The sequence below is a fragment of the Cololabis saira genome, chromosome 7, assembly GCF_033807715.1.
Source record: "Cololabis saira isolate AMF1-May2022 chromosome 7, fColSai1.1, whole genome shotgun sequence".
NCBI classification, from domain to species: domain Eukaryota; kingdom Metazoa; phylum Chordata; class Actinopteri; order Beloniformes; family Belonidae; genus Cololabis; species Cololabis saira.
This window is the reverse complement of record NC_084593.1, coordinates 20,637,541-20,649,964: the sequence shown is the minus strand read 5'-3', so window position 1 is coordinate 20,649,964 and position 12,424 is coordinate 20,637,541. Positions and strand designations below refer to the sequence as shown.

At 41.9% G+C, this 12,424-nt stretch overlaps 1 protein-coding gene across 1 annotated transcript; it reads left to right on the top strand.

The window, feature by feature from the left end:
- The first annotated feature begins 3,053 nt into the window (after positions 1-3,053).
- hbegfa (heparin-binding EGF-like growth factor a) lies at positions 3,054-5,022 on the top strand. Its single transcript, XM_061726209.1, has 5 exons — positions 3,054-3,281; positions 4,054-4,299; positions 4,410-4,605; positions 4,694-4,846; positions 4,936-5,022. The coding sequence occupies exons 1-5, from the start codon at positions 3,230-3,232 to the stop codon at positions 5,006-5,008; spliced, it is 720 nt and encodes a 239-aa protein (XP_061582193.1). The 5' UTR covers positions 3,054-3,229; the 3' UTR covers positions 5,009-5,022.
- The last annotated feature ends 7,402 nt before the right edge of the window (positions 5,023-12,424 follow it).

The window sequence follows — 12,424 nt, the reverse complement described above, 5'->3', positions numbered from 1 at the left end:
GCCATAACAATTTAACAATCTTAAATCTAACAGCCTAAACATTGCTATTTTATTAATGTGTTGTTCCCTACCTTCACATCAGCTCATTCAGTAGGCCTGTTTGATTGTTTAGTCATATGCTGTAAAAGTTTTGCATGTAGTCCTCAGACAGGCCAAATATGATGGTAATGATGATAGTTAACATGTGGTGTTACATTGGCATGTGAGTTGAATTCTGATTGGAGCATCAGTGTAGTATGGTATTTGTAGACTCATGTCTATCTGTGGTGTTATTCTTAGTTGGTTGCTTGTCTTACATTTATTTTTTAGTATGAGTGTTGAGCATGTACTTCAGCAATACGTTCATGTAAATCTATGGTCTTTATAACCATAGTACATTTCCCTTTTTTACCGTAAAATGTGGGAGGAGGGGGGCACTTCAAGTGTGGTCACTCTGGGGAACCACCCTGAGTTAATCCGGGTCTGCCAAAGCCCGTACAGTCTTTGGTTGCAGCGCTTTCTGGTTTGCTGCAACTAATGACTGGAACACAAAAGAAAACAGTCTAAAACTCTCTGGCCTCATATCACACTCTGTCAAAATCTGCAACAAATTACAGTTGACTCTTTCACCTGTTGATCAGGCCGACTTGCCACATCCCATTGTCTTAATTTTTTTCAATGTTATTGTATTTATATTTATTGTACATATTTATTGTACTGTTATTATGAAATTTTACATGACGTTATTTTTTATTTCTGGCACTCTCCTTCCCCTCTCCCCTTAAAGTGCTTAAGTGCTTGTCTGGGTAAATAAAGGTTAAAAAAAATAAAATAAATTAAATTAATGAATGCAATTTTGTGAAGAAGGATTTGTCAAAATGTCTCAATAATCAGGTAAGAAAAATAAATCAATAAATAACACCCTAAATTTGGGCATCATTGTTGTTCAATAAATAAAAACATTCCAAGGTGAAAAGGTATTACATATTGTTTTTTCAAGGTTTTATAAGACCCTGCTACATCTTTAAGTTACAATAAACTTAAAGGTCTTAACAACAACTGTTTGACCAACTGTGAGTGTTTGAGAACATGACTGGCTGATTTCTTGAATGTGCAGTCATGAGTCAGCAGCAGGTACACCCGGGGGCTCAGAACGCACCCCTAAAGGAAGCCAATGTTCAGGATGATGGAAGAGGAGGAGATGAAGAACCATAAAGTACAGGGCCGAGTGGGTCCACAACCCAGTTTAGTAATTGTTTCATTCTCAGTGTTTCCAGTTTGTTCACCAATACAGTCACCATTGTCATCAATATCATCCTTTATGTGGACCATGACATGTCCATGACATTTAACATATAGGCTTAAGTATTTTTCCTGTTTATTTTTTGCAGGGCCTTGCATTTTATTTCTGCATTCACGAGTGAGTCATCTAGATAAGATAATAACAAGTAAACAACACAGAAGAGATCGGATGTTTTGATGTACATAAGGTGACCTGAAAGATTTAAGCATATTATCCAACACTGCACAAAGACATTTGCACGTTTTGGCACATTGGACATCAGAAAACCCACCATTACACATCCCTCTGGGAATACCCTCTGTAGATACCACCTCAATGCTCTGATGCAAAGTCATATTCCTAAAATAAACCTTTTAAGAGCAACTGGTGTTTAATCAGTGCAGAGTATGTCAATTTCCTCAATTCAATTCAATTCAATTCAATTCAATTCAATTCAATTCAATTCAATTCAATTCAATTCAATTCAATTCAATTCAATTCAATTTAATGTAATTCAATTCAATTCAATGCAATTCAATGCAATTCAATTCAATTCAATTCAATTCAAGTCAATTCAAGTCAAGTCAATTCAAGTCAAAATACTTTATTAATCCCCGAAAGGGAAATTGAAGGCCGACTCCACACAGCCTCTTGGACAGGTGTGGTGTAGTTCCTACCTTTGACAGGGGGTGGCGCTGACAGACTGGTAATTGTTTGCAGCCAGATCCTCTTACAAGATGCTTACATTATTTAAAGGCGACGCGAGTCCAGCCTACAGTTATACATGTTTTTCTACCGTTTTGTGTTGTTCGGACTGTTGTTTTTAACGTGTAACAAGTCTCTTTTGCCACACACGTGTATGTGTGTGTTTACTCACAACACTATCTTGGTTGTGAGAGACTGAATCTCAAGATCCAAATGCAGACAGCAAAAGCGAGTGAATATATAGTCAAAAATACTTTCTTTTTTAATTTTTTGTCTTTTTTGTATATATATACAGCTCGGTTCGCTACCAATCGCATATGTGGAAACATTGGTACGCATGCCTTTTATAGTTTTTATTGCTTTTATTTATTTTAATGGTGTTTTTATTTGTTAGCTTGATGTGTATTTATATTATCATGTATTTTTTGTGTTTGTTGTATTGTATGTTTTCCTTTACTCTCTTTCCCTGCTGACTACGGTCGATAATAAAGATGATTGATTAACTTAGCTCCTTGTAGACACCAATTTTCCTTTTTATTCATGTGTGAAATCCTTAAAAAAATAAAGAAGGATGGAGTTATTTGTTGGCTGAAACTGAAACACGTTTTCAAAGATACAGATTCATAACTTTCAATCTTTCAATTATGTCACTGCTCTAATGTTGGTGTTCTTCAACCTCCAGACAAACTATTACTACAGTTTATTTAACAGCAATAAAAAACAAAAAAACAACAAAAACCATCACATCATACTATGATGCGTATGACTAATAATAACCCAGTGATAAATGAAGTCGTTAATGGGATTGGTGCAATTATTCCAACATTTTTTTTTTAGCATTTAAGGCTGATTTATGGTTCCGCGTTAAAACGACGCAGTCTCTACGGCGTAGGGTACGCTAGACGCGCAACGTACGTATGCGTCGCCGCGTACCCTACGCCGTAGGCTCTGCGTCGATTTAACGCGGAACCATAATTCCGGCTTTAGCAGAAGTCCGTGCATCGTGACTCCAGAGAGGGGGAGGCGTGGTGAGTGCGACTATTTAAACTCAGTCCTGAGTCGGGCTCCTCCACTCACGCTGTTGGCCATAGAGGCGCTCCAACTTCCCAATTACGCACAAGAGTGACGCGCAGGCGGGGGCTAAATCCACCACACACACAACGGGGAAAATAAGGAATACTTAGAGCCGTGGCACAAGGAATTACACCGTCTCGGTCATCATCTTTGAAACTCTGTGCTTGTTTTTGGTTCTCCTGTGGAAGTATGGACATCGTGAGGACTTTCCCCGTTGCGCTCCTGCTGCTCTCCGCCTTGGGTACGTGTATTGCGCTGCGTGCGCTCCAGCTTTGCTGAGTTTCATCTGAACGTTTGTTCATCTCTATTTATGTCTGGCCTGGGTTTTCCCAAGGGGTTGCTCTTTCTGTTAGTGTGATGTTGTTCCTTGCTGTTTTTCTTGATGAAAAATGATAATAAAACTATGAATCTAAAAAAAAAAAAAAAAATGTCTGGCCTGGGTTTAGTTTCTTCTTAGTCTGGACCCCTCACTCATATCCAAGCAGGTAGTTTTGAAATGTTTAAGGCAGCGTGTTTTCTTGATGCCAGGCTTCTTGGCAGCTAATGGGGTCATCTCTCTATTTTAGAGCATGCTTTATGTAACTGGATACATTTATTTTTAACTCATATTCTTGCCTGACATTAGCTAAGTGTCTGTTCATGCATTTGTGTGTGTGAGGCAGTGGTGAGTGTTTGCCAGCTACTTCCCAACAAACCTGAACAGTCTGGGGCAGGATCATGGTGATCAGCTGCTGTTGTGCTCCTGAGCAAAGGCACTTAAACCTTGCCTAACCAGGGATCAGTATTGCAATCATTTAAACACCAAAATGCCAGCCTGGAGCTCCCTTGAGCGCAACATGTTTCAACTTGCCCTGCAGAGGTCCGCCCACCTTGGCATCCTAACCTGCGTGCACTGGTTGCACACCGACAGGAAGAGTGTGTGTCTTGCTTTTAAGGTGTGTGTGTGTGTGCATAAAAGGTAAGCCATGTTCAAATTCTGACAGTTTTTTTTGTTTTAAATCTCTCTCCTGCAGTGGTGCCCAGACTGGCCAGTGGTGCTGCAGTGGACAGGTATGAGAGTGACAGGCAGCGGCACACATCCGTCATCAACCTCCTAGGCACAACCAGAAACCAGAGGGAGGAGGAGGACCACAGGAGCGGTCCCACCACAGTAGAGTATGCTCACGGAGGTCAGGAGGAGGACTACGATGAGGAATACTACTACGATGCCGAGTATGAGGATGGCCTGTCTGGAGAATATGAGCTGGAACTGCCTCGAGGTGAGACGGCGAGTTTTATTAGTTTCTAAAACTCCTCATCACTGTTTTTCTTTTTGTATTCTCTAAAGCAGACGCAATGGAATGATAATGATTGTATTTCTTCTCTTTAGTTGCCATGTCAAGCAAACCCAGAGACCCATCGTCCATCTTAGAGGCTGGTACCACTGAAGAAAAAAGGAGAAGAAAGGGAAGAAAGAAGGGCAAAGGCAAGGGGAAGAAGAGGAACCCCTGCTTGAGGAAGTTTAAGGATTACTGCATTCATGGCACCTGCCACTACCTGAGGGACATCCACGCCCCATCCTGTGTGTAAGTATTGCTCTTACATGTGCCTGAACATCCTCTATAACGAAAGGTGCCTGACTAACTGATGTCCCTTTGTCCCGGTTCTCTGCAGGTGCCGCCAGGATTACTCCGGTAAAAGATGTGAGTTTTTCATTCTGCCTTCGCAGAGCAAGGAGGGCTACAGCCGGAGTACGGCTCTGGCCGTGGTGGCGGTGGTGCTGTCGTGCGTCTGCCTCACAATCATAGGCCTCTTATTGATGCTCAGGTGGGCAGAGCACACAAACATGCACCAGTTCGGAGCTTGGCTCGTAATAAATCGGTCTGACCGAACGCCTTTTCTCTCGTTCATTTCAGGTTTCACAAGCGGGCGTCGTATGACGTAGAGAGTGAGGAGAAGGTCAAACTGGGCCTGGCGTCCAATCACTGAGGAGGCAAACAGAGGTGAGTTAGGAATTATGTGAATTAGCAAAAGTTTTCTTCATTTGTGTTTGTCTGTGTGTTACGGTACAATGAGATAGCTTATGTTTCTTTTTCCTCGTCAGACAAAGATGCAGAAATTCTACCTCAAACTACAAAAAGAGAAGTGAACCGCGGGGGAGGTCCCAGAGGAAAGAGGAACGTACGTGAAGGAAGGAGCAGCGGGCGTCTGCCCGACGTTCTGCCAGACGTTCAGGTAGAGAATTGGGCAGCTGAACGTATTCCTGTTGGCCTCGTGAGATGTCCGGACCCGTCCGGAACCGGAATACGCAACGGCCCGGCAGATGGACTGGAGGAGTGATCAGCACGAAGGAAAAAGCAAGAAGGAACAATGTTTCGACTGTGCTGCTTCTCGACTGGCGGGAAGAGAAAAGGTTTCAAAAAGGAACTGAAATTTCTAACAGCAACGAGAGCTCAATCTGGACTTTTTTTTTCTTTTTCTTTCCTCAAGAGACAGCATTTTATATGTTCCTGCACAAGGCCATCATCCTTTTGTTTTTCTTCGTGTGTGTACAGTAAACGGTATATTTATACGTTTAATTTATTTATTTAAGCTAACTTATGAATATTTTTAACCAACTTCAGCAGTTTTTAAAATATTAATGTTACAGTTCTTTTTATATTTCATATTGGACAATTATTTATTTGTGAAACAGAAAAAGAAAAATGCAGAAACTCCTTGAGTTATTTAATATTTCATGAAAAAATAAAAAATGAAAAAGTATGACATGTTTTAACTATATTTCTCGCACTTGGTAAATGATCAGTAGCACTGTGATTAATAAATCTATCATTGAATAGACATGATTTTATTTTGTTTTTGTTGTCTATTTAGTTCGATTTCACGTTTATACAGGAGCAGTGCTTTGAAGAAACGTCTGCCCAGTATAACCAGTTGGACCTGGTTGTGCTTGGCAACCAGAACAACCAGTAGCTGTAGGTTCAGGGCCTTTGCTCTAACGCACATCACAGGTGAAAACGAGAAAGGGCCGAGCCCTGCTCTATAATGTTCTCCCACCTAAACCTTATCCTGCGGGCTCGGGGATCTTAAGGCCACAACTAAAATCTTTGTGTTCCACTTCAGTTTCGTAGACAGATCAGCGCACAGTAGGTCATTACAATGTGCTGCACTGACTGCCTACTGCTTATAAGTCATGTAAATACTCTCAGAATCTGCATTTATAAGAAACCGTTGCAAGGAGATAAATATCAAATGCACTGTAGCGAGAATTGGGTGTTAATAAGTTGAATTGTTATGTCTTAGCAGAGGAGAAACTGTCAAGCTGTCATAGAAAAATAATGTGAATTCAAGTGTTCGACCGTTTCAAGTCCTGCCTTGCATTTTGAAGTGATTTTTGTGACTTTTTTTTCCAGAGTAAAAATAAAAGGAGATTATCTACATTTGTGACTCCTGTGTCCACATCATTATATCTCACTCCACTAATGAACCCCTGTTTGTGAGTCTGCGTTCTCCACAGAGACCCAGATGTTTCACAGTGAGGTCATCCTCACTCTTGCTCTGTCATCAGTTTCCTGTTTTGGACCCCCGCGTTATTACCTTCCTGGATATTGATAACATTAATTTGTTCATGTGCTTGACCCAGGATCTGTAATTATAGTTAAGATAATATTTGTATTTCCTGTCTCTGACGCAGGAGCAAGTGTTTTCAGCCAAAGCACCTGTATCCTGGTGTTAGCGCTGTTGCGTTCAGGATTCAAAAGAGAAATATTTTTGGAGTTGAGTGGATATGCAGTCAGAAAGCTTTCCTACTTTATTTGATTTAATCTTGTTAGCTGTGGAGTTTGAGGAAGTGATGGCTGAGAGATGAAGGGTTTGGTGGGCTTTCTCTTTGAACCACGCAGAAATGAAAGTGTCATTTGATTTATGTGTTGACGGCGGCATCATCAGTATCACTGGTAGATAAATCACACCACACACAGAGTACTACTTATTTACAGCTGTGTGTGTTTGTGTGTGCTTGTGTGTGTGGGATGAGCCACGGTGAACAGATGTGAGGTGTGTAAGTCAGTGAACGCCTGATGTTCAGCCAGAAAACATCCGTCCACAGTTGCCATTACTCACGCAGCCAACAGATGTCACGTTCAAAGACTCATCACGCAGTTTGTAACATCAATAGACCTCCATTTGCCTCCGAGCACCGCAGGGTTCAGAGAAAGCACGCACAGCAAATACTAGGATGCAACTGCGACGATGCGGTCATATGTGGCCTGCACCCGGCCGCGAATGGAGGTAAGGAGATTCAAAAGACCCAGCTGGACTCAAAGGCAGCCCAACGTTAGTCACCCCTTGAAGTCACCTCTTTGGCGGATGTTGTTACACTAACACTGCGTGTGTTTGTGTGTGAGTGGGAATGTGAGCAATGCCTCAGGGCTGACTCTGCGAGGGTTACGGGGGCAAAACCAAACCTATTACAAGCACAGATCCACAGTAAAAACGTGAAAGTTTCCCAAGCGATTGCTTTCAACACTGTTTGTGGGTTAGATTCCCATAATAGATAAGATACTGCAGGAACGGGGATGTTAGTTAAAGACAGATGTTCAGCTGAACCAAGGGTGTGGTTTTAAATGAGGATGTAACTTTCATCATACCATCTGTTGGGAAACTGAAAAGTACTACTTCCACATCAAAATCTTGTTTTCATTGAGAAATGTGCAGCTTATATTTCTCAATACAACTAAAAGATGTGGCTCATTTTTCACAGTGCAGTTCAGTGCATTTGGGGTTGATATCTGCGGGACATACACACACACACACACATGTGTGTGATCTTTCGCATGTGTGATGGGAGCGAGTCATATACAGTAGTGGAGCCACCTAATCCCGGCCTCTCAATGTCAAGTAGCAGAGCGCACAGAAATAGTGCTGTGCAGTCATGCTCACATAGCAGCTATTCCCGGGACTCATGGCCACCAAAGAGCCGGAATGCTGAGAGAGAAGAGAGTTTGATGCACGCTGCGTTTCAGTAGCCCGGTGGCTCCCTGCCAGGAAATAATGCCCGGCGTGGTGGCCCCTTTTTCCTTTTAGGGGCGGCTCCGCACAATCTCAAAGTGTGGCTTCAACCCTTACCCGGCCAGTGTTTTTCACCTTTCCTAGAGAGGCTCGAAAGGGATATATTCACAGCTCGGGGAGGCATTTCCGCACAGGTTGGGCAAAATTCACTGGAATGAAGAAAAAGTCATTGTGTGCCAGACGCCCGAGGGAAATAACAGGCTCGTTACTGTTGTGGCGCTTATTCTTCCTAAAATCATACTCACATTTGTGGAACATGTGAAGAATAACACATCCATGGTTACGATGTGGGATACACGCAAAAAAAATGAAGTATGATCATATTTTTTTGTTCTGCCTGTTTCTACAAGATTTGAATCTCCTGGCAAAGGGCTGTATTGCAGAGTGGTAGTTACACTGGACTGAATCAGTGTTAGAAGGGTTAGTTTGTTGTGAAAGGTGCTTCCTGCCCCACTGAGAAGCAACAATGGGTAGTTTCCACAGACATGGAAGTGCGCACGCCAACAGTTGCAAATGCAATCATACTTTTACCGGTTCTCATCAACAGGAACACATTACAATCTGAAATCAATAAATATGTGTTTATGTGAATATGTGATTATGTGTGTGTGAGAGTCTGCTTTAGATGCTCAAGTGTACAGTTATGTATTCTATCAAAATAAAGCCAGTTTGCATGTGTGTGGATGATGTCAGTGGTTCTGATTGATGAGGTGATGACACAGCCATTGTTGCTCAACAGTGAGACACCACGATGGATCGGTGTGCGGAGCCTTGTCTGTGTTGCCACTCATACGCAGCTAGAAGTGGAGGAGAGGGCGGGGAGGATGATAGGAATGAAGAGAGGGGAGTGAGAGGTTGAAAAGGTAACATGATAGTGCAAGAGAGGGATGAGCAAAGAGGGATGGGTCAGATGAGGACTTCTCCTTAACAAGGTTCTGACTCATCGTTGCAACTATATGGACAAAAGTGATTGAAGTTGACCTAATACACCCTTTCTTAATAAGTTGAGCCACTTTGCAGAGATCTTAATGAAACACCTGTTCCATGCCTTGGTCACAATGCCACAGAGATACGATACAATGGCTCCCCTTTCATACATAAATTTAAACTGCATCGCCATGAAGGGCTCACTGACTGTCATACGATGGCACCTCTGCAGGAAGATGGTTCATGAAACTTCAGCCCCGCTGGATATTCCACGGCCACCTGTAAATGATATTATTACAAAGTGAAAGAGAACAATGACTCAGCCACAAAGCAGATGACCATGTCAAATCCCAGGGCTGGGATCAATGACATTTAAGCTGCATTGTGCGTAGCTGAACGTCCACTGGCATTAATGTAAGCACAAAAACGGAGCGGAGAGAACTTAATGGAATGGGTTTCCATGGCCGAGCAGCTGCGTGCAAGCCTCACATCACCAAGACCAGTGCCAAGCGTTGGACGGAGTGCTGCAAAGCATGCAGACGCTAGACTGTGGAGCAGTGGAAACATGTTCTGTGGAGAGACGAATCACGCTTCCCTGTTTCGCAGTCAGATGGGCGAGTCTGGGTTTGACGGTGGCTGGGAGAAGGTTACCTGCCTGACTGCATTGTGGCAGCTGGTGTTTCAGGGTTGGGGCTGTAATAGGCCACTTATGTCAGTGCCTTGCCTCAGAAGTCCTCTGCACAATGGATGGACACAAACTCCCACTAAAAATCTCCAAAGTCTCATGGAAAACCTCCCAAGAAGAGTGGAAGCTGTTAGAGGGACCAACTGCACATGAAAACACGTGTATTTGAATACACCGTTAAGGTCCCTCTGGCTCTTTAAGGAGTCACTGCATGTCATAATGTTCACATTTCCTTCACCCTTAGTCTCCATCTTATTTTTAATTCCCATTCCCCTCCTCTCCCATTTCCCTTTCCTTTCCCCCGGCCTCCCTTTCTTCCTCTTCTTTTACCTCTGAAAATAACACACATGGCCATAGGCAGTTGGACCACGTGGCGAGGGTACAGAACTGTCTGTGAAGCCACTTTGGTCCAGTAAAGCAGAAATATTAAGTAATGAAAGCTCATTTCTCATGCCTTTAGAGGATGCTTACCTCCCGACTACACCCCTCATTCGTTACATGAAAAATAGTCAGTTCTTGACTCATGACTACTCCCCTGGCGACTTCATCAAGCTGAGGCTCTCTCTTTACCACAGATGTATTTTCCTTACCACTGCACAAAAAACTGCATTGAAATGAAAACACAGTTGTTACTAATGATATTGCAATTACTTGGTGAAACATGCTGGTGAGATGAAACTGAGCTGCTAAATGTTACTATTATTCGCCTTTATGTTTAATCACACTAGATAATTATTTCTCGTGCATTGTTGTAGCCTGTAAAATCTGTATTTCACTGGCAATTTTATTTGTAGCGGAACAAAATCACTTTCTTCTGTTAGGATAACTTGGATTAAATGTTTTTATACACTTCATTTATCGGCTACTGTAGTTTTTAGTCATCTCATGTCATTCTGTTGAAAGTTTGTGAAAATTCAGAAGAGCTTGAGAAATGCTGCTAGAAGTTCTCCATGAGCTGTTTCTAAAATAAAAAACTTTAAATGTATTCAGTAATTGAGTAATAACAAAATTCAGATTGTGCCTTAAACATTAAGATGTTGTGGAGTAGACGTAGAAGTCATGTGAAAAGAAAATACTCAAATTACATGTACCAGGATTCAACCTGATTACATTTTAATAGAGTCCCTCTTAAACGTGATGAAAGACACTGAACTCTGAGTCATTGTTTCATACGCGCATGTCCTGTTTACTGTATTTTCCCTCTACATAGGTACACAACCATGATACTGAAGGATGAAAGCACCCACGTCACTATCTCATATTCACAGAGCAATAATAACAAAAGTCTTTCCTTTCAAACCACTCTTCTACAGCCTGTATATTCATTTAAGAGTTCATTATTTCAGTTTGCATAGTCACTACAATGATAGAGTTTTTTTTCGTCTGTTCGTGAGTTGGATCAGACAGTTGGAGCTTGGGGAACAGGTCAGGAGCTGGACCTCTAACGAAAGACAGTCGTTAATGTAAATATGAATCATGGTGAGGCAAATATGCAAATCCCAGAATACAAATGAGGTGTTATGTAGATGAAGAGCAGCATTACCTCTGTGCGGACATAAACTTTGAAACAAGAGAAAACATAAAACGATCACCAAAGCAGACTATGACTATTTTAAATATTAAGCAACAGTAAACATGTCCTAATCACCTTGGAAAACTTGGTTCCAGCTCACACTTCTGTGTCAATGTTTACAAAGGTGTTGCCAAGTGATTTTGCATGATGTTTTGAGTACCGTCTGAAATGTGATTTCAAATGCTTTGTGACGAAGGGAAACACTATTCAAAGTTCTGGGGGAAAAACAAGGTACACATATTCTATAAATGAGTGTGTCTGCCCTGTGCTAATCAATATTTATGAGTTTACGCATCGTGCTTAAACGTCCACAGTGCTCCAAACAGCCAGTAAGCCAGTGGGCAAGAGGTATGCCCTTATCAATAACCAAACTTCCTAATTCTTCCTATCAGTTTTTGTCAGGAGAAAAGAGAGATGGAGAGGGAAAAGGCTAAAATCCAGGTTTCTCTACTCGGGTTCCACCTTCAAGCTTATCATCTGGTTCCGGCCGTAATCAGCAATAGAAACCATCAACTAAAAGTGCCAACTGGTGAGGTGGGGTGGTGAGGTATTGTTCAGTTACGTCTGTATCCATGGCAACTATCAGGGTGGCGGACTACAGGAGTTATTTTAATAATGAAAATAATAGTTTCTCAACTGTTCATGAGTCCACAGTAACGGCAATGGGCCGCTCAACTCTTGCTTGTTTTTCACGCGGAACATGTATCAGTCATGTTTCAGGCAGGGCCGTTTCCAGCCTTTTTGGGGGGCCCTGGACAAGAACCTGTTTAGAAGCCTCTTTAGTTAAAATTCCCGTGAGATGGGGGGAGTACAAACCTCGGCTGCGTCCGAAATTGCATACTTCCACCCTAATGAGTATGCAAAATGAGTGTGTGAGATTTTTTTAGTGCGTCCGAAACATTAGTATAATCATTCCAGATAATTGTTTTAGTGTGGATTGATGGACACTAGCCGAGCAGAAACTTCCCACAATGCAATGCAGCGGCGTTTGGTTGCTAAGTGATACGTATATGTCATAAGTATAATATTAAGTATAATAATATTATTATATAATATTAATATTATAATATTCGTATATAATAATATTATATAATCTCAACTTGTTTCGGCCAGAATAAACGGGAAATAGCGGAGCGCTGCTACCGCTGCT

Excerpts from the sequence above, each read along its gene's own strand:
- hbegfa (XM_061726209.1), top strand. The coding sequence starts at position 3,230 with ATGGACATCGTGAGGACTTTCCCCGTTGCGCTCCTGCTGCTCTCCGCC. Across the intron at positions 4,606-4,693 it reads ATCCACGCCCCATCCTGTGT|GTGCCGCCAGGATTACTCCG; the intron begins GTAAGTATTGCT and ends GGTTCTCTGCAG. Across the intron at positions 4,847-4,935 it reads GGCCTCTTATTGATGCTCAG|GTTTCACAAGCGGGCGTCGT; the intron begins GTGGGCAGAGCA and ends CGTTCATTTCAG.